Raw genomic sequence first — 27,639 nt, 5'->3', positions numbered from 1 at the left:
TTGCTCCTTCAGTTTAGATGAAGGGCTGGGATTAAATCATCAAACAGTATAGGGGCTTCCCTGGTGGCGCAGTGGTTGAGAATCTGCCTGCCAATGCAGGGGACATGGGTTCGAGCCCTGGTCTGGGAAGCTCCCACATGCCGCGGAGCAACTGGGCCCGTGAGCCACAACTACTGAGCCTGAGCGTCTGGAGCCTGTGCTCCGCAACAAGAGAGGCCGCGATAGTGAGAGGCCCGCGCACCGTGATGAAGAGTGGCCCCCGCTTGCCACAACTAGAGAAAGCCCTCGCACAGAAACGAAGACCCAACACAGCCAAAAATAAATTAATTAATTAATTTAAAAAAAATCATCAAACAGTATAGCAGGGACAAGGTTGGCAAAGAGAAAAGGTAGATGGGTACAACCCTAGAGAGAATAGTATCCACCTGAAGGAGTTTCCGCTGTTAGGAACATGTGGTAAAGAGGTGGAACCCATAGGTTCACCATTGTTTTCATTTACAAAACTGGAACTTGCCGATAATATACTCATATATAGGCCCATTATTTTTGGAGGGCGTTCACTGGCAGCTGTGGTCTCAGACCGTGAGCCAGTGAGCCCAACACCTAACTTCCCAATACGTCTTGAGCTGTAGTCAGGAGTTCTGATAAGATAATTCTTTCTTTCATTAAAAAATTTAGGGGTGGCGGGGCGAGGGAAGAAAAAAAAAGAATTTAGTTATAACTTTCTCTTTGTAACATGAGAACACAGTGCCCCTTCCTGGTGCTAAAAACCAACGTAGACCAGAAAGCCGTGACAGAAAAGCCGCCCACGTTCTGACGTTTTCTGTTTCTGTGCTTGGCATGAAGGCTGGGGCAGTGCTGTCTTTCCCATCAGTGCTGCTTCAACATCTCCTCGGTCTTGAGTAACAACCAGAAGCTGGTGGAACTGGATCTGAGCCACAATGCCCTGGGAGACTTTGGAATCAGGCTTTTGTGTGTGGGACTGAGGCATCTATTTTGCAATCTGAAGAAGCTCTGGTGAGTCTGAACTAATTCCCTTCAAGAAGTATGAGCTGTGGCTTCAATGAGTCACGATGGTTTAGAATTTTAGTGTGAGGATGGCCTTTGCTGCTCAGAGGATTCCCTGTGTTTATCTCTGGGTGTTTGTCAATAATTAATTCAGTTCGTGTTTGTCGTAGGAAAAGCCACATAACTCAGTCCTGGAGTGGAACTTAAAAAAGCAAAAATGTCATGCTTGCCTTTAAGGTATTTACAACCTGGCTGAGAAAATAAAGCCAATGTACTGCATTGCTTTAGAAGAGTTTTGGGACTTGATGACAGGGCCTTGGTCCACACAGAATAGGAAAAACGATGCTAAAGCAATGCAGACACTTGACATTCTATGCAGCTCTTCATTAAATGCTTCTGGGAGACTTGAATTTTGAAGAAGACAAGAACGCACTTGAAAATGGTACCCATTAGGGTGGCTATTATAAAAAAGCAAAGCAAAACAAGACTATATATTCAGTAAAATAAGCCAGAAGAAAAAGGGCAATATTTGTATGATTTCACTTATATGAAGTCCCTAGAATTGTCAAATTCATAGAGACAAGATGTAGAATGGTGGTTTCCAGGGGCTCGGGGGAGGGGAATTGGGAGTTATTGTTTAATGGGTACAAAGTTTCAGTTTGGGAAGATGAAAAGAGTTCTGGAGATAAACAGCGGTAGTGTTGCACAATTATGTGAATGTACTTAAGTGCTACTGAGTTGTAGCACTTATAAATGAACACTTATAAATGTTTACAATGGTAAATTTTATGTTATGCATATTTTACCACAATAAAAATACATGTAGAGATCTGGGAAGATGTTGTAACATTGCATGGGCTTGGAAGGTGTTTACGTGCTATTATACCAACCAGAAAAAGAAGCAAAAAGTTAATAAAGAGCTTGGATATACTCTTTCCATGTGTGGACTGGACTATAGGCAAGGGCAGGACAAGTGCTTTCTTGAGTCACAGGAGAGTGGGGAGTGGCATGAGAGAAGTGTTGTGACATTCTGCCATCTCTGAAGGTTGGTCAGTTGCTGTCTCACATCGGTGTGTTGTGATGATCTCGCATCTGTCCTGAGCACCAACCATTCCCTGACCAGACTCTACTTGGGGGAAAATGCTCTGGGAGACTCAGGAGTTGGAATTTTATGTGAAAAAGCAAAGAATCCACAATGTAACCTGCAGAAACTGGGGTAAGTCTTCATGAGTGTCTCAGCAATAAAGCAACTTATCTTTAGGGATGTATTGTTTGGAAAATGTGAACGGGGGTTATTCTAAAAAAGATTAATCAGGTGGAGTTGAGGGTAGAGAATGGAAGAGACAATATCTGAAGTAGTTTGAAGCACTAGATACTACCCACTGCTAGTAAGTTAGTTATGTCTATGCTACTGAATGCAAGTTCGTGTGCCCAGCACACAGTGAGGCACAACAAACTGAAACATTGCAGTTTGGAGCAGAGAAAGGTTTATTGCAGGGCCATGCAAGGAGATGCGTGGCTCATGTACCCCAAAACCCTGCACTCCTTTAAGGGTTTCAGCAAACATTTTTAAAGGCAAGTTGAGGGAAGGGCGTAGGTGGTTGTTGCAGACTTCTTGGTGTCGTAATCCTTTGTTCTTGCACTGTCCATGTAGGTCAGGTCACACTGTTCCCATAAACCTCCAACAAGACAAATGTTACCCTCTGTTCTGCAACTTTGTATCTCCAAATGGATGACTCTTAAAAGTCAGAGCCTTGAGAATAGGCTATTCTGTATATTTCAGGCTACAGGCAACATTCTTACACAAAGGTGCAAAGCATGACTAAGCACAGGCAACAGAGCACAAAGGTTAAAGTAAAAGAACCAGATCTAATATGGAGTCAGATTTGTTCTTCTCTATTACATATAGAAGTGGAGATTCTCAGAGTTGAAAGAAAGCTTAGGAATTGTGCAGCCCAGTGAAGCAGCGAAACACTTGCTTCTAAGACATTCAAGTGGGTAGTCACCCGTTTTACACGTAAAAATTTCTAAGCATGCTAGTCATTGCTACACTGCCTGCAGTTCTTATTTCTATGCAGCCCCTTCTTTGTTTTTTGTGCATTGGTCTTTGTTCTGCTCCCCAGGGTCTGCTAAGAGATGCTGATCTCAATTCCTCAGAGACAACACTCACACTCTAGGTCTTCTCATCTTTTGCCTGGATGTCTCTAAACGCTTAACTAGGATGTGGTTTAGCACCTTCACCTATTTAGTTATGTTGTCCTAGGTGAGGGTTGGTCTGTTAATGTGTCTATTTCAAGTGCAATGCCCAGACCTGAACCTGATACTCCTAAAGATGCCTGGTGGAACTTTCACCTCCTGTGGCAGGGCACTATAATGTCACCGGTGAAGCCTGGGATTTCCTTATATTTCTGGCAATCACATTAGAACATGAGTTCTACTGGATGTCTGCAGTCAATAATAATACACATTTTGGGGGTGTTTCTAACACCAATAACCAATTCTCTGCAGACACCAACTGGGTGTCTTACAAGTCAATTCGATTTTGACACTAACTACCCAGAGTTATTGCAGACCCTTCAGCTAAGGTCTCAGTCCAAAAAGACTGCCTCCACCAACCCCTGCCAATGTCAGACATCAGTTGCAAGTAGTGGGTCCCCAGATAACTCACACTTCTTTCTGACTTGGCTACAAATTGAGGATTCACACGATCCCCTACTCAGGTGGGAAAATTTGCTAGAATGACTCACAGAAATCAGGGAAATACTTTACTTACGTTTACATTTTTTATAAAGGGTACAAATAATCAGATGAAGAGACACATAGGGTGAAGTACAGTAGGGTCTGGAGCCCAGGGGCTTCTATCCCCATGGAGTTCGGGTGCTTTACACTCCTGGAATGTGGATATATTCACCAACCCAGAAGGTCTCCAAATCTCATTGTTCAAGAGATTTTATAGAGCTTAATCTCCAGCCTTCCTCCCCTCTCCTTCCTGAAAGTTGGTGGATGGGGCTGAAAGTTCCAACTTTCTAATCACTTGGGCTTTCTGATGATCAGCCCATCGTGAGCCTATCTAGGGGCCCGACCTTAAGTTACCTCATTAGCATAAACTCAGATGTGATCAAAAGGGGCTCCTTTGAATAACAAGAGACACTCTTATTACTCAGGAAATCCCCAGGGTTTTAGGACCTCTGAGCTGGGAATGGGGGACAAAGACCAAATATATTTCTTTTTTAAAATTTTTTAACATCTTTATTGCAGTATAATTGCTTTACAGTGGTGTGTTAGTTTCTACTTTATAACAAAGTGAATCAGCTATACATATACATATATCCCCATATCTCCTCCCTCTTGCATCTCTGTCCCACCCTCCCTATCCCACCCCTCTAGGTGGTCACAAAGCACCGAGCTGATCTCCCTGTGCTATGCAGCTGCTTCCCACTAGCTATCTATTTTACATTTGGTAGTGTATATATGTTCATGCCATTCTTTCACTTCATCCCAGCTTACCCTTCCCCCTCCCCACATCCTCAAGTCCATTCTCTACGTCTGCGTCTTTATTTCTGTCCTGCCCCTAGGTTCTTCAGAACATTTTTTTTTTTTTTAGATTCCATATATATGTGTTAGCATACAGTATTTGTTTTTCTCTTTCTGACTTACTTCACTCTGCGTGACAGACTCTAGGTCCATCCATCTCACTACAAATAATTCAATTTTGTTTCTTTTTACGGCTGAGTAATATTCCATTGTATATATGTGCCTACCACAAAAATACCCACTGATATATGCACTTAACCGTGTATCACTGCTCTTCCGTGTTCTTTACATGGGTTATCTCAGTTGGCCTCATAAAAACTACACTGAGTAGATATCAGTGTCTCCAATTGAAAGACAAGAACGTGAGGCTCAAAGAGCTTAAAGGCAGTGGAACCCAATGCAGATATAGTCCAGTGTAACCCACCACCCACCCCTTAACTCCAGCACAACACTGCTTCATGATGAGTTGCTAGTAGACTCTCTAGAAGGCTTCTACAATATATCTTGCCCTCTCCAACCTGTGTGGCACCTCACATTTAGGTCTGTTAAATTTCTTCATATCTTTCTTTTGACTCATTTTCTAGGCATTTTTTTAATTTAATTTTTTAAAATATACAGCAGGTTCCTATTAGTAATCTATTTTATACATATTAGTGTATATATGTCAATCCCAATCTCCCACTTCATCCCACCACCTCCTCCACCCCCCTGCTTTCCCCCCTTGGTGTCCATACATTTGTTCTCTACATCTGTGTCTCTATTTCTGCCTTGCAAACTGGTTCATCTGTATCATTTTTCTAGATTCCACATATATGCGTTAATATACGATATTTGTTTTTCTATTTCTGAATTACTTCACTCTGTATGACATTCTCTAGGTCCATTCACGTCTCTACAAATGACCCAATTTCATTCGTTTTTTTATGGCTCAGTAATATTCCATTGTATACATATACCACATCTTCTTTATCCATATATCTGTCGATGGGCATTTAGGTTGCTTCCATGACCTAGCTATTGCAAATAGTGCTGCAGTGAACATTAGTGTGCATATGTCTTTTTGAATTATGGTTTTCTCTGGGTATATGCCCAGTAGTGGGTCATAAGATAATTCTATTTTCAGTTTTTTAAGAAACCTCCATACTGTTCTCCATAGTGGCTGTACCAATTTATATTCCCACCAACAGTGCAAGAAGGTTCCCTTTCCTCCACCCCTCTCCAGCATTTGTTGTTTGTAGATTTTCTGATGAAGCCCATTCTAACTGGTGTAAGGTGATACCTCACTGTAGTTTTGATTTGCATTTGTCTAATAATTAATGATGTTGAGCAGCTTTTCATGTGCCTCTTGGCCATCTGTATGTCTTCTTTGGAGAAATGTCTATTTAGGTCTTCTGCCCATTTTTGGATTGGGTTGTTTGTTTTTTTAATATTGAGTTGCATGAGCTGTTTATATATTTTGGAGATTAATCCTTTGTCCATTGATTCATTTGCAAATATTTTCTCCCATTCTGAGGATTGTCTTTTCATCTTTTTTATAGTTTCCTTTGCTGTGCAAAAGCTTTTAACTTTCATTAGGTCCCATTTGTTTATTTTTGTTTTAATTTCCAATACTCTGGGTGGTGGGTCAAAAAATATGTTGCTGTGATTTATGTCAAAGAGTGTTTGTTCTTCCTATGTTTTCCTCTAAGAGTTTTATAGTGTCTGGTCTTACATTTAGGTCTTTCATCCATTTTGAGTTTATTTTTGTGTATGGTGTTAGGGAGTGTTCTAATTTCATTCTTTTACATGTAGCTGTCCAGTTTTCCCAGCACCACTTATTGAAGAGACTGTCTTTTCTCCATTGTATATCCCTGCCACCTTTGTCATAGATTAGTTGACCATAGGTGTGTGGGTTTATCTCTGGGCTTTCTATCCTGTTCCATTCATCTATATTTCTGTTTTTGTGCCAGTACCATATTGTCTTGATTACTGTAGCTTTGTAGTATAGTCTGAAGTCAGGGAGTCTGATTCCTCCAGCTCCATTTTTTCTCCTCAAGATGGCTATGGCTATAAGGGGTCTTTTGTGTCTCCATACAAATTTTAAGATTTTTTGTTCTAGTTCTGTAAAAATGCCATTGGTAATTTGATAGGGATTGAATTGAATCTGTAGATTGCTTTGGGTAGTATAGTCATTTTCACAGTATTATTCTTCCAATCCAAGAACATGGTATATCTCTTGATCTGTTTGTGTCATATTTGATTTCTTTCATCAGTGCCTTATAGTTTTCTGAGTACAAGTGTTTTACCTCCTTAAGTAGGTTTATTCCTAGGTATTTTATTTTTTTGTTGCAATGGTGAATGGGATTGTTTCCTTAATTTCTCTTTCTGATCTTTCATTGTTAGTGTATAGGAATGCAAGAGATTTCTGTGCATTAATTTTGTGTCCTGCAACTTTACCAAATTCATGGATTAGCTCTAGTAGTTTTCTGGTGGCATCTTCAGGATTATCTATGTACAGTATCATATCATCTGCGAACAGTGACAGTTTCACTTCTTCTTTTCCAATTTGTATTCCTTTCATTATTTTTTCTTCTTTGATTGCCATGGCTAGGACTTCCAAAACTATGTTGAATAATAGTGGTGAGAGTGGACATCCTTGTCTTGTTCCTGATCTTAGAGGAAATGCTTTCAGTTTTTCACCATTGAGAATGATGTTTGCTGTGGGTTTGTCATATATGGCCTCTATTATGTTGAGGTAGGTTCCCTCTATGCCCACTTTCTGGAGAGTTTTTTGCATAAATGAGTGTTGAATCTTGTGAAAAGCTTTTTCTGCATCTATTGAGATGATCATATGGTTTTTATTCTTCAATTTGTTAATATGGTGTATCAGATTGCTTGATTTGTGTATATTGAAGAATCCTTACATCCCTGGGATAAATCTCACTTGACCATGGTGTATGATCCTTTTAATGTGTTGTTGGATTCTGTTTGCTAGTATTTTGTTGAGGATTTTTGCATCTATATATATCAGTGATATTAGTTTGTAATTTTCTTTTTTTTGTAGTATCTTTGTCTGGTTTTGGTATCAGGGTGATGGTGGCCTCATAGAATGAGTTCAGGAGTGTTCCTTCCTCTGCAATTTTTTGAAAGAGTTTGAGAAGGATGGGTGTTAGCTCTCCTCTAAATGTTTGAAAGAATTCACCCGTGAAGCCATCTGGTCCTCAACTTTTGTTTGTTGGAAGATTTTTAATCACAGCTTCAATTTCATTCCTTGTGATTGGTCTGTTCATATTTTATTTTTCTTCCTGGTTCAGTCTCAGAAGGTTATACCTTTCTAAGAATTTGTCCATTTCTTCCAGGTTGTCCATCTTATTGGCATAGAGTTGCTTGTAGTAGTCTCTTAGGATGCTTTGTATTTCTGCAGTGTCTGTTGTAACTTCTCCTTTTTCATTTCTAATTTTATTGATTTGAGTCCTCTCCCTCTTTTTCGTGATGAGTCTGACTAAAAGTTTATCAATTTTGCTTATCTTCTCAAAGAACCAGCTTTTAGTTTTATTTATCTTTGCTACTGTTTTCTTTGTTTCTATTTCATTTATTTCTGCTCTGATCTTTATGATTTCTTTCCTTCTACTAATTTTGGGTTTTGGGTTTCTTTTTCTAGTTCCTTTAGGTGTAAGGTTAGATTGTTTATTTGAGATTTTTCTTGTTTCTTGAGTTAGGATTGTATTGCTATAAACTTCCATCTTAGAACTGCTTTTGCTGCAACCCATAGCTTTGGATCATCGTGTTTTCGTTGTCATTTTTCTCTAGGTATTTTTCGATTTCCTCTTTGATTTCTTCAATGATCTCTTGGTTATTTAGTAGTGTATTCTTTAGCCTCCATGTTTATGTGTTTTTTATGTTTTTTTTCCCTATAATTTATTCCTAATCTCATAGCGTTGTGGTCGGAAAAGATGCTTGATATGATTTCAATTTTCTTAAATTTACTGAGGCTTGATTTGTGACCCAAGATGTGATCTATCCTGGAAAATGTTCTATATGCACTTGAGAAGAAATTGTAATCTGCTCTTTTCAGATGGAATGTCTTATAAATATCAATTAAATCTATCTGGTCTATTGCATCATTTAACGCCTGTGTTTCCTTATTAATTTTCTGTCTCGATGATCTGTCCATTGGTGTAAGTGAGCTGTTAAAGTCCCCCACTATTATTGTGTTACTGTCGATTTCCTCTTTTATAACTGTTTTTTGCATTTGCCTTATGTATTGAGGTACTCCTATGTTGGGTGCATATATATTTGTAATTGTTATATCTTCTTCTGGGATTGATCCCTTGATCATTATGTAGTATCATTTCTTGTCTCTTGTAACATTCTTTATTTTAAAGGCTATTTTATCTGATATGAGTATTGCTACTCCAGCTTTCTTTTCATTTCCATTTGCATGGAATATCTTTTTCCATCCCCTCACTTTCAGTCTGTATGTGTCCCTAGGTCTGAGGTGTGTCTCTTGTAGACAGCATATATATGGGTCTTGTTTTTGTATCCATTCAGCAAGCCTGTGTCTTTTGGTTGGAGCATTTAATCCATTCACATTTAAGGTAATTATATGTATGTTATTATTACCATTTTCTAATAGTTTTGGGTTAGTTTTTGTAGGTGCTTTTCTTCTCTTGTGTTTCCCACTTGGAGAAGTTCCTTTAGCATTTGTTGTAGAGCTAGTTTGGTGGTGCTGAATCCTCTTAGCTTTTTCTTGTTTGTAAAGCTTTTGATTTCTCCATCAAATCTGAATGAGTTCCTTGCCAGTAGAGTAATCTTGGTTGTAGATTCTTCCCTTTCATCACTTTAAATATATCATGCCACTCCCTTCTGGCTTGTAGAGTTTCTGCTGAGAAATCAGCTGTTAACCTTATGGGAGTTCCCTTGTATGTTATTTGTCATTTTTCACTTACTGCTTTTAATAATTTTTCTTTGTCTTTAATTTTTGTCAATTTGATTACTATGTGTCTCAGCAAGTTTCTCCTTGGGTTTATCCTGCCTGGGACTCTCTGCACTTCCTGGACTTGGGTGGCTATTTCCTTTCCCATGTTAGGGAAGTTTTTGACTATAATCTCTTCAAGTATTTTCTCAGGTCATATCTCTCTCTCTTCTCCTTCTGGGACCCCTATAATGTGAATCTTGTTGCATTTAATGTTGTCCCAGAGGTCTCTTAGGCTGTCTTCATTTCTTTTTATTCTGTTTTCTTTATTCTGTTCTGCAGCAGTGAATTCCACCATTCTGTCTTCCAGGTCACTTATCCATCCTTCTGCCTCTGTTATTCTGCTATTGATTCCTTCTAGTGTGTTTTTCATTTCAGTTATTGTATTGTTCATCTCTGTTTGTTTGTTCTTTAATCCTTCTAGGTCGTTGTTCTTTAATTCTTCTGGGTCTTTGTTAAACATTTCTTGCATCTTCTCGATCTTTGCCTCCATTCTTTTTCTGACGTCCTGGATCATCTTCACTATCATTATTCTGAATACTTTTTCTGGAAGGTTGCCTATCTCCTCTTCATTTAGTTGTTTTTCTGGGGTTTTATCTTGTTCCTTCATCTGCTACATAGTCCTCTGCCTTTTCATTTTGTCTGTCTTTATGTGAATGTGGTTTTCATTCCACAGGCTGCAAGATTGTAGCTCTTCTTGCTTCTGCTGTCTGCCCTCTGGTGGATGAGGCTCTCTAAGAGGTTTGTGCAAGCTTCCTGATGGGAGGGACTGGTGGTGGGTAGAGCTGGGTGTTGCTCTGGTGGACAGAGCTCAGTAAAACTTTAATCCATTTGTCTGCTGATGAGTGGGGCTGTGTTCCCTCCCTGTTGGTTGTTTGGCCTGAGGCAACCCAGCACCGGAGGCTACAGGCTCTTTGGTGGGGCTAATGGTGGACTCTGGGAGGGCTCACGCCAAGGAGTACATCCCAGAACTTCTGCTGCCAGTGTCCTTGTCCTCACGGTGAGCCACAGCCACCCCACCCCGCCTCTGCAGGAGGCCCTCCAACACTAGCAGGTAGGTCTGGTTCAGTCTCCTATGGGGTCACTGCTCCTTCCCCTTGGGTCCTGATGTGCACACTACTTTGTGTGTGCCCTCCAAGAGTGGAATCTCTGTTTCCCCCAGTCCTGTTAAGTCCTGCAATCAAATCCCACTAGCCTTCAAAGCCTGATTCCCCGGGAATTCCTCCTCCCATTTCTGGACCCCCAGGTTGGGAAGCCTGATGTGGGGTTCAGAACCTTCACTCCAGTGGGTGGACTTCTGTGGTATAATTGTTCTCCAGTTTGTGAGTCACCCACCCAGTGGTTATGGGATTTAATTTTATTGTGATTGTGCCCCTCCTACCATCTCATTGCGGCTTCTCCTTTGTCTTTGGATGTAGGGTATCTTTTTTGGTGAGTTTCAGTGTCTTCCTGTCCATGATTGTTCAGCAGTTAGCTGTGATTCTGGTGCTCTCGCAAGAGGGAGTGAGCGCACGTCCTTCTACTCTGCCATCTTGAAGAAATCTCTGTGCTGGACTTATTGAGGCTCAGGTTCTTTGTGTCTCAACACAGAAGGACTTCAGCGAGAGGCACATTGATAGGCAAGAAGTAGATTTATTAATGTAGGACGCTTGTAAGAGATGCAAGCGGGCAGGTGAGAGAGCTGTCTAGGCATTTTTGAATCATGATCCTGTCAGTATTACCTAGACATATAACAAGCAAACTGTCTTCATTAATGTTACTGACAGAAATACCAACCAGATCAGCACCAAATACAGCAGGAAGTGTCTTTACTGAGGAATAATCTGTTAATCCATAATTAAAACCCATAGATGTTCACAAAGCTCTGTTACCTCCTTGGGCCTGTCCCAGTGGCCCATCCTCAGATATTGCCAAACTCTTTACCAAAAAAAGTCTATATTCAATGCCTTCATTTCCTTCCCTTATATCATTACTCTATCTCAGCAATTTGGCTTCTGCTATTCTTGGTTTGTACAACAGATATGATTTAGCCCCTTTATTTTCCAGGTACTCTGGGGGCTCAGTTGTGGGTGTTGATAGTAGCAGTGAGTAAAACAAACCAAGACCCGGGTTTCACAAACATTCTTATAGTGGGTGATAAACACTAGACAATAGACAAGCAAAGCAATGTACAATATATATAAGTGGTATAATAAAAACTGGAGTGACAATGAGGACTGCTTCCTTGCCCAAGTGTTCAGTAAATGCCTCTCATGCAGATGACATGGGATTGGGTACTAAATAAACTGAGGGTGAGAGCAATGAAGAAGCCAGGGGAAAACACTCCACACAAAGTAAAAAGAAGTGAAGAGGCTCAGAGCATAAACTCTCAGTTGACCCTCAGTGATCCTGTTTCTGACTCTTGTAGATTCTCCTCAGTCCTAATTCTAGTTGAAATCTGTTGCCTTTAATTCTGTTCATCATCTCCTCCTTGAAACCCTTCTTTCTTGTTTTTAGGGCACTGCTCAGTTTTTCCTGCTAATTTTATAGCTTCTGCTCCTCTGGATTCTGCATTGACTTCTCTTCCTGTGGTCTGGGGATTTCACCATTGGTTTTCTTTTTCACTAAATGTTTCTACACTCTCTGGGAACTCTCATATGCCCCTCAGCTTTGAAAACAACCTGTATACAGGTGGCTCCCCAAACAGATCTTAAACCTAGATATTGCTCTTGTGCTTTTTTCTTTTTAAATAGACATTTTTTAGAGGGGAATTAGATACACAGCAAGATTGAGAGGAAGATACAGAGATTTCCCATATGCCCCCTACCTCACATATGCATAATCTCCCCCATTATCACCATCACCCCCCAGAGTCGTATATTTGTTACAACTGACGAACCTACACTGACATATCATAATCACCCAACGTTCATAGTTTACATTAGGTTCACTCTTCATTTGGTATGCTCTGTGGGTTTGGAAAATTGTATAATGATATGTATCTACTATTGTAGTAACATAGAGAGGAGGTTTACTGCCCCCCAAATCCTCCATGCTTGGTCTATTCATCCCACCCTCACCTCTAATCCCTGGTAACCACTGATCTTTTTACTGTCTTCATAATTTTGCCTTAAACAGAATGTCATACAGTTGGAATCATACAATATGTAGCCTTTTCAGATTGGCTTGTTTTATTTAGTAATATGTATTTAAGTTTTTGCCATTTCTTTATAGCACTGACTAGTATTCCATTGTCTGGGTGTACCAGTTTATTTATCCATTCACCTAATGAAGGATATCTTGGTTGCTTCCAAGTTTTGATAATTATGAATAAAGCTTCCATAAACATCTGTGTACAGGCTTTTGCATGGACATAAGTTTTCAACTCCTTTGGGTAAATACCAAGGAGTGATATTGCTGGATCACATAGTAACAAATGTTTAGTTTTGTAAGAAACTGAAAAACTGTCTTCCAAAGTGGATATAAAATTTTGCATTCCCACCACCAATGAATGAGAGTTCCTATTGCTCCATATCATTGCCAGTATTTGGTGTTTTCAGTGTACCAGACTTTGGCTATTCTGATATGTATGTGGTGGTATCTCATTGTTGTTTTAATTTGCATTTCATTGATGACATATGATGTGGAGCATATTTTCATAAGTTTATTTGCCATCTGTATATCCTCTTTGATAAGGTGTCTGTTAAGGCATTTAGCCCATTTTTTGACTGGATTTTTTCTTTTCTTACTGTTGGGTTTTAAGTGTTCTCTGTATATTTTGGATAACAGTCCTTTATCAGATATATCTTTTGCAAATATTTTCTCCCAGTGTAGCTTGTCTCTTTATTCTCTTGACAGTGTCTTTCCCAGAGAAGAAAATTTTAATTTTGATAAAGTCCAACTTATCAATTATTTATTTCTTGGATCATGAGTTTGGTCATCACCAAACTAAAGTCATTGCCAAACCCAAAGTCCTCCAGATTTTCTCCTATGTTATCTTCTAGGAGTTTTATAGTTTTGTGTTTTACCTTTAGGTCTGTTTTGAGTTAATTTTTTGTGTTATTTTTGTGAAGGGTATGAGTGTCTGGATTCATGTTTTTGTATGTGGATGTCTAGCTGGCCAGCACCATTTGTTGAAAGGACTTATCTTTGCCCTTGCTCCTTTGTCAAAGATAAGTTGACTATATTTATGTTCCTCTATTTCTGGGCTCTCTATTCTGTTCCATTGATCAATTTGCCTATTCTTTTGTCCTCATTACTGTTATTTTACAGTAAGTCATTGAGCTGAATAGTGTCAGTCCTCCAACTTTGTTCTTCTCCTTCACTATTTTGTTGGCTATTCTGGGTCTTTTGCTTCTACATATAAACTTTAGAATCATTTTGTCAATATCCACACACACACAAAATCTTGCTGGGAAGTTTATTGGGACTGCATTGAATCTATAGATCACGTTGGGCAGAACTGACATCTTGACAACATTGAGTCTTCCTATCCATGAACATGAAATATATGTCCATATATGTAGTTCTTTGATTTCTTTTATCAGGCTTTTGTAGTTTTCCTTATGTAGATCTTATACATATTTTGTTAGATTTATACCTAAGTATTGTTGCCGAAATTTGGCCTCTGTTCACCTGCACCGAATAGAAATGTGGACACAGAGTTTTGGATGAAGTAGAAAAGAATAGTTTTATTGCTTTGCCAGGCAAAGGGGGCCACAGTGTGCTAATGCCCTCAGAACTGTGAGTCCCACCCTGGAGGGTGTAGTAAGGAGCCTTATAGTGTTCAAGGAGCAGGGCGTGGTCAGCTTGTGGACATTCTTCTGATTGGTTGGTGGTGAGGTAATCAAGAGTCAGCATCATCAACCTTCTGGTTCCAAATGGTCTGGGGTCTACGCACTTGTGGGCAGCATACAATTAACTTCTTCCACCTGGTGGGGGTTTCAGTTTCTGCAAAACAGCTCAAAGGGCATGGCTCAGAATATTATCTATAGTCCTTGAGGAAGAACTAAAGGTCCTTGACTTTGTTTAATGACTAAAGTATTATTATTTTGTCTTGCTTGACTGTTTTCCTTTCTTTCTGCATTTTCTCACTTCTCTGATTAAATTTATTCTTTGACTAAAGTTTTTCTTCAGACAAAAGGCAGGTGGAGGACATGGGTGTAGGTCTATTCTGGGAAGGCCTCATAGGGTCCTGCTCGGTTAAGATGTTTCAGTTTTTTGGGTGCTAATATAAATGGTATTGTGTTTTATTTCAAATTCTACTAGTTAGTTGCTAGTATAGGAAAGGGATGGATTTTTTTTAATTAAAATTTTATTTTATATTAGAGTATAGTTGATTTACAATGTTGTGTTAGCTTCAGGTGTTCAGCTAAGTGATTCAGTTATACATATTCATATATCCATTCTTTTTCAGATTCTTTTCTCATATAGGTTATTACAGAATATTGAGTAGAGCTCCCTGTGCTATACAGTAGGTCCTTGTTGATTATCTATTTTATATATAGTGGTGTGTATATGTTAATCCCCAAATCCTAATTTATCCCTCCCCTCTCCCCACATTTCCCCTTTGTTAACCATGAGTTTGTTTCCCAAGTCTGTGAGTCTGTTTCTGTTTTGTGAATAAGTTCATTTGTATCATTTTTTTCTTTTGAGTCCACATATAAATGATATCATATGATATTTGTCTTTCTCTGTCTGACTTACTTCACTTAGTATGATAATTTCCATATCCCTCCATGTTGCTGCAAATAGCATTGTTTCATTCTTTTTTTATGGCTGGGTAATATTCCATTGTATATATGTACCACATCTTTTTTTAAAATAGTTGATTTACAATGTTGTGTTTATTTCTGCTGCACAGCAAAGTGATTCAGTTATACATATATTTATATATACATTCTTTTTGCAATATTCTTTTCCATTATGGTTTGTCCCAAGATACTGACCATAGTTCCCTGTGCCATACAGTAAGACCCCATTGTCCATCCATTCCATAGATAGCAGTTTGCAACTGCTAACCCCAAACTTCCACTCCATCCCCCAACCCCCCCCTTGGCAACCATAAGTCTATCCTCTATGTCTGTGAGTCCATTTCTGTTTCATAGATAAGTTCATTTGTGTCATATTTTAGATTCCACATGTAAATGATATCATATGGTATTTGTCTTTCTTTTTCTGAGTTACTTCACATAGTATGACAATCTCTAGTTCAATCCCTGTTGTTGCAAATGGCATTATTTCATTCTTTATTTTTTTTATTTTTGGCTGCATTGGGTCTTCGTTGCTGCGTGTGGGCTTTCTCTAGTTGCGGTGAGTGGGGCTACTCTTTGATGAGGTGCATGGGTTTCTCATTGCGGTGGCTTCTCTTGTTGTGGAGCACGGGCTCTAGGCATGTGGACTTCAGTAGTTGTGGCACATGGGCTCATAGTTGTGGCCCATGTGCTCTAGAGTGCAGGCTCAGTAGTTGTGGCCCACAGGCTTAGTTGCTCCGTGGCAGGTTGAATCTACCTGGACCAGGGATTGAACCCATGTCCCCACATTGGCAGGCGGATTCTTAACCACTGCACCACCAGGTCGCTATTTCATTCTATTTTTATGGATGGGTTGTATTTCATTATATATATATATATATATCACATTTTTTAACATCTTTATTGGAGTATAATTGCTTTACAATATTGTGTTTCTGCTGTATAACAAAACTGAACCAGCTATATGTATACATGTATCCCCATATCCCCTTCCTCTTGTGCCTCCCTCCCACCCTCCCTATCCCACCCCTCTACATGGTCACAGGGTATCAAGCTGATCTCCCTGTGTTATGCAGCTGCTTCCCACTAGCTATCTGTTTTACATTTGGTAGTGTATATGTGTCGGTGTTACTCTCTCACTTCATCCCAGCTTACCCTTCCCCCTCCCTGTGTCCTCATAACCTTATATCCTGCAACCATGCTGAAATTGCTTTTTCATTGTAAGAGTTTTTTTCAGTTCTTTCAGATTTTCTATATGGAAGATCATGTCCTCTGTGAACACAGCTTTATTTTTTCTTCCCAATCTGTATACCTTTTATTATTTTTTCCTTTTGCTGTCTTATCGCATTAGCTAGGATTTCTACTATGATGAAGAAAAGGAGTGGTGAGAGGGGACATCCTTGTCTTTTTCCTAATCTTAGTGGGAAAACTTCAAGTTCCTTACCTTTAAGTATGCTGTTACCAGTAGGATTTTTTGTAGATTTTTTAAAACAAGTCCAGGAAGTTTCCCTCATTCCTAGTTTGCTGAGTACTTTTATCATGAATGGGTGTTGGATTTTGTCAAATGCTTTTTCTGTATCTATTGATATGATCATGCAATTTTTCTATATTCTGTTGATGTGATGGATTATATTAATTGATTTTCAAATGTTGATTCAGTCTTGAATATCTGGGATAAATTCCATGTGATCATGGTATATAAATTTTTATACATTGTTGGATTCAATTTGGTAATATTCTGTTGAGGATTTTTGCACCTTTGGTCATAAGAGATATTTATAATGCTGGCTTCATAGAATGAGTTTGGAAATGTTCCCTTTGCTTCTCTCTTCTGAAAGAAGTTGTAGAGGATTGGTAAAATTTCTTCCTTAAACATTTGTTAGAATTCATCAGTGAAACCATTTGTGTCTAGTACTTTCTCTTTTGGAAATTTGTTAATTATTGATTCAATTTCTTTAATAGATAAAGTTCTATTCAGACTATTTCTTCTTGTTTAAGTTTTGGCAAATTTTGTCCTTAAAGGATTGGTTCATTTCATCTAACTTATAAAATATGTGCACATAGAATTGTTTGTAGGACTCCTTTCTTATCCTTTTAATATTTTGGGGAACTGTAGAGATTTCCCTTCTTTCATTTCTGATATTAGTAATTTGTGTCCTTTCTCTTTGTTTTTCTTCATTAGCCTGGCTAGAAATTTATCAATTTTATTGATCTTTTCAGGAGGTCTGTTTTTGGATTCATTGATTTTCTTTTTTCCTTTTTTTTTTTTTTTAATTATTTTTGTCTGCATTGGGTCTTCGTTGTTGTGCGTTGGCTTTCTCAAGTTGTGGTGAGTGGGGGCTGCTCTTCCTTGCGGTGCACGGGCCTCTCATTGCAGTGATTTCTCTTGTTGCGGAGCACCAGTTCTAGGTACGCGGGCTTCAGTAGTTGTGGCTCACGGGCTCTAGAGTGCAGGCTCAGTAGTTCGGGCACACGGACTTAGTTGCTCCACAGCATGTGGGATCTTCCCGGACCAGGGCTCGAACCTGTGTCCCCTGCATTGGCAGGCAGATTCTTAACCACTGCACCACAAGGAAAGCCCAAGATTCATTGATTTTCTTTTTTTAAAAAATTAATTAATTAATTAATTAATTTATTTATTTTTGGCTGTGTTGGGTCTTTGTTGCTGTGTGTGGGCTTTCTCTAGTTGAGGCAAGCAGGGGCTACTCTTCGTTGCGGTGCATGGGCTTTTCATTGCAGTGGCTTCCCTTGTTGCAGAGCATGGGCTCTAGGCGCATGGGCTTCAGTAGTTGTGGCATGGGGTCAGTCGTTGTGGTTTGCAGGCTCCAGAGTGGAGGCTCAGTACTTGTGGTGCATGGGCTTATTTGCTCCACGGCACATGGGATCTTCCCAGGCCAGGGCTCAAACCCGTGTCCCCTGCATTGGCAGGCAGATTCTTAACCACTGTGCCACCAGGGAAGCCCTCATTGATTTTCTTGATATGAATTTGTTTTCAATTTCATTGATTCCTGCTCTAATTTTTATTGCTTTTCTTCTGCTTACTTTGAATTTAACTTGCTCTTCTTCTTCTAGTTTCCTAAGGTGGAAGCTTAGATGATTGATTTTAGATTTTTATTTTTTACTAATATATGCATCCCTTGCTATAAATTTCCATCTAAGCACTGCTTTTGCTGCATCGCACAAATTTTAAGTTGTGTTTTTATTTTCATTTAGTTTAAAATATTTTAAAATTTCTTTGAGATTTCTTCCTTGATCCATGTTTTATTTAGAAGTGTGTTGTTTAGAAAACTGACTGTGTTATGAAATTCCATGCCAAAAGTTACTTTGCCTGGGTCATTAATATTTATAACTAACCTGTCCTTTGATTTGCATTAATAATGTACCTTGGGATTACACAAAGAATAATTCATAAATATTCTGGTAAAGGGGAAGATGCCATAATTAAAACACAGTAATTAACATGGAAAGAAAAAAGAAGTGTGTTGTTTAGTGTCCATGTATTTTAGAATTTTCCAGCTATCTTTCTGTTATTTATTTCTAGTTTCATTTGATTGCAGTCTGATTTGTTTTTTAAACTTGTTAAGATATGTTTTATGACACAGAATGTGGTCTATCTTGGTGAATGTTACATGTGAGCCTGAGAAGAATGTGTAGTCCTCTGTTGTTGGATGAAGTAGTCCATAGATGTCAATTTTTTAAAATTTATTTTTTTGAAGTATAGTTGATTTACAGTGTTGTGTTAATTTCTGCTGTACAGCAAAGTGATTCAGATATATACATATATACTCTTTTCCATTATGGTTTATCACAGGATATTGAATATAGTTCCCCGTGCTATACAGTGGGACCTTGTTGTTTATCCATTCTAAATATAATAGTTTGCATCTGCTAATCCAAAACTCCCAATCCCTCCCTCCCCTACTCCCACTCCCCCTTGGCAACCACACATAGATGTCAATTATTTTCAGTTCATTGATAGAATTGCTGAGTTCAACTATGTCCTTACTGATTTTCTGCCTGCTGGATCTGTTAGTTTCCGATAGAGGGGTGTTAAAGTCTCCAACAATGTGTTATAGATACATATATTTTTTCTCCTTGCAGTTCTATCGGTTTTTGCCTCACATATTTTGACTTTTTTTAGGCACACATATGTTAAGAATTGTTATGTCTTCTTGGAAAATTGACCAATATAAACATCATATAATGTCCCTCTTTATCCTTAATAACTTTCATTGCTCTGCAGGCTGCTCTGTCTGAAATTAATATAGATACTCCTGCTTTATTTTTAAATTAAAAACATTTTCAAGCTTTATCGAGGTATGATTGACCAATAAAAGTCATATATATTTAATATGTACCACATGACGTTTTAATATATGTATACATTGTGAACTAATTTCCACAAACAAGCTAATTAACATACCCATCACGTTGTCACTTTTTTGTCTGTGTGTGGTGAGAGCACTTGAATCTACTCTTAGCAAATATCAAATATACAACATATTAACTTGGTGAATGTACAGTCACCAAGCTGTACATTCAGTCTTCAGAACTTATAATTGAAAGTTTATATTCTTTTATCAATATCTCCCTTTTTCCCCCATCCCCCCAACCTTTGGTAACCCCCATTCTACTCTGTTAACTATGAGTTTGGTGGGGTTTTTGTTTTTTTGTTTTTTGTTTTTGATTCCACATATAGGTGAGATTACATGGTATTTGTCTTTCTCTCTTTGGCTTAAATCACTTAGCATAATGTCCTCTGGGTTCATTCATGTCACAAATGGCAGGATTTCCTTCTTTTTTAAGGATGAATAATATTCCATTGCATATATGTATATGTATATCTATCTATCTATCTATCTATCTATCTATCTATCTATCTATCTATCTATCTATCTATCATCTATCTATCACCTATGCCACATATCCTCTGCTTTTTTTTTGATTAGTGTTAGCATGCTATATCTTTCTCTATCCCTTTACACTTATTTTTTTAAAACATTGTTTCCATTCCTGTAATTTTAATCTGTATGTGTTTATATTTAAAGTGGATTTCTATTTATTTATTTATTTATTTATTTTTGGCTGCCTTGGGTCTTCGTTGCTATGCACAGGCTTTCTCTAGTTGTGGTGAGTGGGGGCTACTCTTTGGTGCAGTGTGCGGGCTTCTCATTGCAGTGGCTTCTCTTGTTGCAGAGCACGGGCTCTAGGTGCATGGGCTTCAGTAGCTGTGGCACATGGGCTCAGTAGTTGTGGCTCGTGGTCTCTAGAGTGCAGGCTCAGTAGTTGTGGTGCATGGGCTTAGTTGCTCCGCAGCATGTAGGATCTTCCCAGACCAGGGCTCGAACCCGTGTCCCCTGCGTTGGCAGGTGGATTCTTAACCACTGCGCCACCAGGGAAGTCCTAAAGTGGATTTCTTGTAGACAATAAACAGTTGGGTCTTATTGTTTGTTCACTCTCTGATACCTGCCTTTTAATCGATTTATTTAGATCATTGATAAGTTAATTATTGACATTGTTGGATTAATATCTCATATTTGTTCCCATTTTCCATTTATTGCTCTTGTTCTTTTATCTTATTTTTGTCTTCATCTCTTTTTCTGCCTTTTGTGACTTTAACTGGACCTTTAATATAATTCCATTTTGTCTCTTTTCTTAGCACATCCGTCATACTTTATTTTTTTGGCTGTGCTGCCCGATTTACAGGATCTTTGCTTTCTGACCAGGGATTGAACTGGGCCCATGGCAGTGAAAGTGCTGAGTCCTAACCACTGGACAGCCAGGATTCCCTCCATTTTACTTTCAAAAAAGTTTTCTTAGTGGTTGCTCCAGAGTTTGGAATACATATTTACAACTAATCTGTCTACTTTCAAATAACCTTATGCCACTTCACAGTATGAATACCTTATAATAACAAAGTAATCCTAATTCCTCCTTTCTGTCCCTTGTATAATTGCTGTCATTCATTCAATTTATATATAAGCATATATATACACATAAATATAAATCATTGAATACATTGTTGCTATTATTTTGACCATGATGTTATCTGTTTGATCAATTAAGAATAAGAAAAATAAAAGTTTTTATTTAACCTTCACTTGTTCCTTCTCTGGTGCTCTTCCTTTCTTTATGCACATCTGACATATATTATTTTCCTTCTCTCTAAAGAACTTTTTAAAGTAACATTTCATTTCTTGCAAGGTGTTCTATTGGTGACAAATTCCCTCAAGTTTTGTTTGTCTGAGGAACAAAGGCTGAATAATATTCAGTTTTGAAGGCTACTTTCACAGGGTTCAGAATTCTAGGATTTTTTTTTCTCTCAACACTAAATATTTCACTCCATTCTTTTCTTGTTTGCATGATTTCTGAGAATAAGTCAGTTGTAATTCTTATCTTTGCTCCTAAACAGAAAAAGTATATTCTCCCCTCTGGCTTCATTCAGGATTTTTCCTTTACCTTTGATTTTTTGTGTTCTGAAAATGATATGCCTAGCCGTAGTTTTTTTTTTTTTTTTCTTTTCTTTTTTTCCATTTTTTTTGGTATCTATATTGCTTGGCGTTCTCTGGATCTGTGATTTGGCATCTGACATTAACTTAGTGAAAATTCTTGGTCATATTTGTTTCCTGTAATTCTTCTGTTCCATTCTCCTCTCCTTCTGGTATTTCCATTATGTGTCTGTTACACTCATATGGCAACTTTTATAGTTATTCCACAGTTTTTGGATATTCTGGGGGTTTTTTTCCATCCTTTTTTTCTGTTCACTTTTCAGTTCTAGAGCTTCCTATTAAGATATCCTCAAGCTCAGAGATTCTTTTCTCAGCTATGTCCAGTCTACTAATAATCCCATCAAAGGCATTCTTCTTTTCTGTTACACTGTTATTATTTTTGGGGTTTTTGTTGTTGTTGTTGTTGTTGTTTTAATCTCTAGCTTTCCTTTTTGGTTCCTTCTTGGAATTTCCATCACTCTGCTACTTTTTTTTTTTTATGGTTTATCATAGGATACTGAATATAGTTCCCTGTGCTATACAGTAGGACCTTGTGGTTTAGCCATTCCATATATAATAGCTTACATCTGCTAACCCCAACATCCCACTCCATCCCTCCCCTAACTCCCTAGGCTCAGGTTTTTGTTTTTTTTTTCTTTATACAGCAGGTTCTTATTAGTCATCAATTTTATACTCATCAGTGTATACATGTCAATCCCAATCGCCCAATTCATCAAACCACTCCCCCCACCACCCCACAGCTTTCCCCCCTTGGTGTCCATACGTTTGTTCTCTACATCTGCCTTGTCTCAATTTCTGCCCTGAAAACTAGTTCATCTGTACCATTTTTCTAGGTTCCACATACATGCGTGAATATACGATATTTGTTTTTCTCTTTCTGACTTACTTCACTCTGTATGACTGTCTCTAGATCCATCCACGTCTCAACAAATGACCCAATGTCGTTACTTTTTATGGCTGAGTAATATTCCATTGCATATATGTACCACATCTTCTTTATCCATTCGTCTGTTGATGGGCATTTAGTTTGCTTCCATGACCTGGCTATTGTAAATAGTGCTGCAATGAACATTGGGGTGCATGTGTCTTTTTGAATTGTGGTTTTCTCTGGGTATATGGCCAGTAGGAGGATTGCTGGATCATATGGTAATTCTATTTTTAGTTTTTTAAGGAACCTACATACTGTTCTCCATAGTGGCTGTATCAATTTACATTCCCACCAACAGTACAACATGGTTCCCTTTTCTCCACACCCTCTCCAGCATTTGTTGTTTGAAGATTTTCTGATGAAGCCCATTCTAACTGGTGTAAGGTGATACCTCATTGTAGTTTTGATTTGCATTTATCTAATAATTAGTGATGTTGGGCAGCTTTTCATGTGCTTCTTGGCCATCTGTATGTCTTCTTTGGAGAAATGTCTATTTAGGTCTTCTGCCCATTTTTGGATTGGGTTGTTTGTTTTTTTAATATTGAGCTGCATGAGCTGTTTATATATTTTGGAGATTAATCCTTTGTCCGTTGATTCGTTTGCAAATATTTTCTCCCATTCTGAGGGTTGTCTTTTCGTCTTGTTTTTGGTTTCCTTTGCTGTGCAAGAGCTTTTAAACTTCATTAGGTCCCATTTGTTTATTTTTGTTTTTATCTCCATTACTCTAGGAGGTGGATCAAAAAGGATCTTGCTGTGATTTATGTCAAAGAGTGTTCTTCCTATGTTTTCCTCTGAGAGTTTTATAGTGTCCAGTCTTACATTTAGGTTTCTAATCCATTTTGAGTTTATTTTTGTGTATGGTGTTAGGGAGTGTTCTAATTTCATTCTTTTACATGTAGCTGTCCAGTTTTCCCAGCACCACTTATTGAAGAGGCTGTCTTTTCTCCATTGTATATCCTTGCCTCCTTTGTCATAGATTAGTTAACCATAGGTGCATGGGTTTATCTGTGGGCTTTCTATCTTGTTCCATTGATCTATGTTTCTGTTTTTGTGCTAGTACCATATTGTCTTGATTACTGTAGCTTTGTAGTATAGTCTGAAGTCAGGGAGTCTGATTCCTCCAGCTCCATTTTTTTGCCTCAAGACTGCTTTGGCTATTCGGGGTCTTTTGTGTCTCCATACAAATTTTAAGATGATTTGTTCTAGCTCCGTAAAAAATGCCATTGGTAATTTGATAGGGATTGCATTGAATCTGTAGATTGCTTTGGGTAGTATACTCATTTTCACAATGTTGATTCTTCCAATCCAAGAACATGGTATATCTCTCCATCTGTTGGTATCATCTTTAATTTCTTTCATCAGTGTCTTATAGTTTTCTGCATACAGGTCTTTTGTCTCCCTAGGTAGGTTTATTCCTAGGTATTTTATTCTTTTTGTTGCAATCGTAAATGGGAGTGTTTCCAAAATTTCTCTTTCAGATTTTTCATCATTAGTGTATAGGAATGCAAGAAATTTCTGTGCATTAATTTTGTATCCTGCAACTTTACCATATTCATTAATTAGCTCTAGCAGTTTTCTGGTGGCAGTTTTAGGATTCTCTATGTATAGTATCATGTCATCCGCAAACAGTGACAGTTTTACTTCTTCTTTTCCAATTTGTATTCCTTTTATTTCTTTTTCTTCTCTGATTGCCGTGGCTAGGACTTCCAGAACTATGTTGAATAATAGTGGTGAGAGTGGACATCCTTGTCTTGTTCCTGATCTTAGAGGAAATGCTTTCAGTTTTTCACCATTGAGAATGATGTTGGCTGTGGGTTTGTCATATATGGCCTCTATTACGTTGAGGTAGGTTCCCTCTATGCCCACTCTCTGGAGAGTTTTTTGCATAAATGAGTGTTGAATCTTGTGAAAATCTTTTTCTGCATCTATTGAGATGATTATATGGTTTTTATTCTTCAATTTGTTAATATGGTGTATCACATTGATTGATTTGCATATATTGAAGAATCCTTGCATCCCTGGGATAAATCCCACTTGATCGTGGTGTATGATCCTTTTAATGTGTTGTTGGATTCTGTTTGCTAGTATTGTGTTGAGGATTTTTGCATCTGTAATCAGCAGTGATATTGGTCTGTAATTTTCTTTTTTTGTAGTATCTTTGTCTGGTTTTGGTATCAGGGTGATGGTGGCCTCATAGAATGAATTTGGGAGTGTTCCTTCCTCCACAATTTTTTGGAAGAGTTTGAGCAGGATGGGTGTTAGCTTTTCTCTAAATGTTTGATAGATTCACCCTTGAAGCCATGTGGTCCAGGACTTTTGTTTGTTGGAAGATTTTTAATCACAGCTTCAATTTCATTACTTGTGACTGGTCAGTTCATATTTTCTATTTCTTCCTAGTTCAGTCTTGGAAGGTTATACCTTTCTAAAAATTTGTCCATTTTTTCCAGGTTGTCCATTTTATTGGCATAGAGTTGCTTGTGGTAGTCTCTTAGGATGCTTCATATTTCTGTGGTGTCTGTTGTAACTTCTCCTTTTTCATTTCTAATTTTATTGATCTGAGTCCTCTCCCTCTTTTTCTTGATGAGTCTGGCTAATGGTTTATCAATTTTGTTTATCTTCTCAAAGAACCAACTTTTAGTTTTATTGATATTTGCTATTGTTTTCTTTGTTTCTATTTCATTTATTTCTGCTCTGATCTTTATGATTTCTTTCCTTCTGCCAACTTTGGGTTTTGTTTGTTCTTCTTTCTCTAGTTCCTTTAGGTGTAAGGTTAGATTGTTTCCTTGAGATTTTTCTTGTTTCTTTAGGTAGGCTTGTATAGCTATAAACTTCCCTCTTAGAACTGCTTTTGCTGCATCCCATAGGTTTTGGATCGTCGTGTTTTCATTGTCATTTGTCTCTAGGTATTTTTTGATTTCCTCTTTGATTTCTTCAGTGATCTCTTGGATATTTAGTAACGTATTGTTTAGCCTCCATGTGTTTGTGTTTTTTACGTTTTTTTCCCTGTAATTCATTTCTAATCTCATAGCGTTGTGGTCAGAAAAGATGCTTGATATGATTTCAATTTTCTTAAATTTACTGAGGCTTGATTTGTGACCCAAGATGTGATCTATCCTGGAGAACGTTCTGTGCGCACTTGAGAAGAAAATGTAATCTGCTGTTTTTGGATGGAATGTCCTATAAATATCAACTAATCTGTCTGGTCTATTGTGTCATTTAAAGCTTCTGTTTCCTTATTTATTTTCATTTTGGATGATCTGTCCATTGGTGTAAGTGAGGTGTTAAAGTCCCCCACTATTATTGTGTTACTATCGATTTCCTCTTTTATAGCTGTTAGCAGTTGCCTTATGTATTGAGGTGCTCCTATGTTGGGTGCATATATATTTAGAATTGTTATATCTTCTTCTTGGATTGATCCCTTGATCATTATGTAGTGTCCTTCCTTGTCTCTTGTAACATTCTTTATTTTAAAGGTTATTTTATCTGATATGAGTATTGCTACTCCAGCTTTCTTTTCATTTCCATTTGCATGGAATATCTTTTTCCATCCCCTCACTTTCAGTCTGTATGTGTCCCTAGGTCTAAAGTGGGTCTCTTGTAGACAGCATATAGATGGGTCTTGTCTTTGTATCCATTCAGCAAGCCTGTGTCTTTTGGTTGGAGCATTTAATCCATTCACGTTTAAGGTAATTATCGATATGTATGTTCCTATGACCATTTTCTTAATTGTTTTGGGTTTGTTTTTGTAGATCCTTTTCTTCTCCTGTGTTTCCCACTTAGAGAAGTTCCTTTAGCATTTGTTGTAGAGCTGGTTTGGTGATGCTGAATTCTCTTAGCTTTTGCTTGTCTGTAAAGCTTTTGATTTCTCCATCGAATCTGAATGAGTTCCTTGCCGGGTAGAGTAATCTTGGTTGTAGGTTCTTCCCTTTCATCACTTTAAGTATTTCATGCCACTCCCTTCTGGCTTATAGAGTTTCTGCTGAGAAATCAGCTGTTAACCTTATGGGAGTTCCCTTGCATATTATCTGTCATTTTTCACTTGCTGCTTATAATAATTTTTCTGTGTCTTTAATTTTTGCCAATTTGATTAGTATGTGTCTTGGTGTGTTTCTCCTTGGGTTTATCCTGTATGGGACTCTCTGGGCTTCCTGGACTTGGGTGGCTATCTCCTTTCCCATGTTAGGGAAGTTTTTGACTATAATCTCTTCAAATATTTTCTCTGGTCCTTTCTCTCTCTCTTCTCCTTCTGGGACCCCTATAATGCAAATGTTGTTGCGTTTAATGTTGTCCCAGAGGTCTCTTAGGCTGTCTTCATTTCTTTTCATTCTTTTTTCTTTATTCTGTTCTGCAGCAGTGAATTCCACCCTTCTGTCTTCCAGGTCACTTATCTGTTCTTCTGCCTCAGTTATTCTGCTATTGATTCCTTCTAGTGTAGTTTTTATTTTAGTTATTGTATTGTTCATCTCTGTTTGTTTGTTCTTTAATTCTTCTAGGTCTCTGTTAAACATTTCTTGCATCTTCTCGATCTTTGCCTCCATTATTTTTCCGAGGTCCTGGATCATCTTCACTATCATTATTCTGAATTCTTTTTCTGGAAGGTTGCCTATCTCCACTCCATTTAGTTGTTTTTCTGGGGTTTTATCCTGTTCCTTCATCTGGTACATAGCCCTCTGCCTTTTCATCTTGTCTATCTATCTGTGAATGTGGTTTTTGTTCCACAGGCTGCAGGATTGTAGTTCTTGCTTCTGCTGTCTGTCCTCTGGTGGATGAGGCTATCTAAGAGGCTTGTGCAGGTTTTCTGATGGGAGAGACTGGTCCTCTCTCTGCTTACTTTGCCTGTCTGTTCTTCCATGCTGTTTACTTAATCCGTTAGAGCTCTTAGGGTATTAGTTATAATTATTTTAAATGCCTGGTCTGATAATTTCACATTCCTGCCATATCTGACTCTGGTTCTGATGTTTTCTCTGTTTCTTC

At 38.1% G+C, this 27,639-nt stretch overlaps 1 protein-coding gene across 4 annotated transcripts in view; it reads left to right on the top strand.

Moving 5' to 3' along the window:
- NLRP3 (NLR family pyrin domain containing 3) overlaps positions 1-27,639 on the top strand; it is a 54,286-nt gene that overhangs the window by 12,415 nt on the left and 14,232 nt on the right. For 3 of the 4 annotated variants that reach the window (XM_036849416.1, XM_036849418.1, XM_036849420.1), the window contains 2 exons: positions 847-1,017; positions 2,054-2,224. The exons of the other annotated variant lie outside the window; for it this stretch is intronic. In XM_036849416.1, the coding sequence (XP_036705311.1) occupies positions 847-1,017; positions 2,054-2,224 (342 nt within the window). The remainder of the gene's footprint in view (positions 1-846; positions 1,018-2,053; positions 2,225-27,639) is intronic. 4 annotated transcript variants of the gene reach the window in all.

Source organism: Balaenoptera musculus, chromosome 3, assembly GCF_009873245.2.
Source record: "Balaenoptera musculus isolate JJ_BM4_2016_0621 chromosome 3, mBalMus1.pri.v3, whole genome shotgun sequence".
Taxonomy (NCBI): Eukaryota; Metazoa; Chordata; class Mammalia; order Artiodactyla; family Balaenopteridae; genus Balaenoptera; species Balaenoptera musculus.
This window is presented reverse-complemented; position numbering and strand designations above follow the sequence as displayed.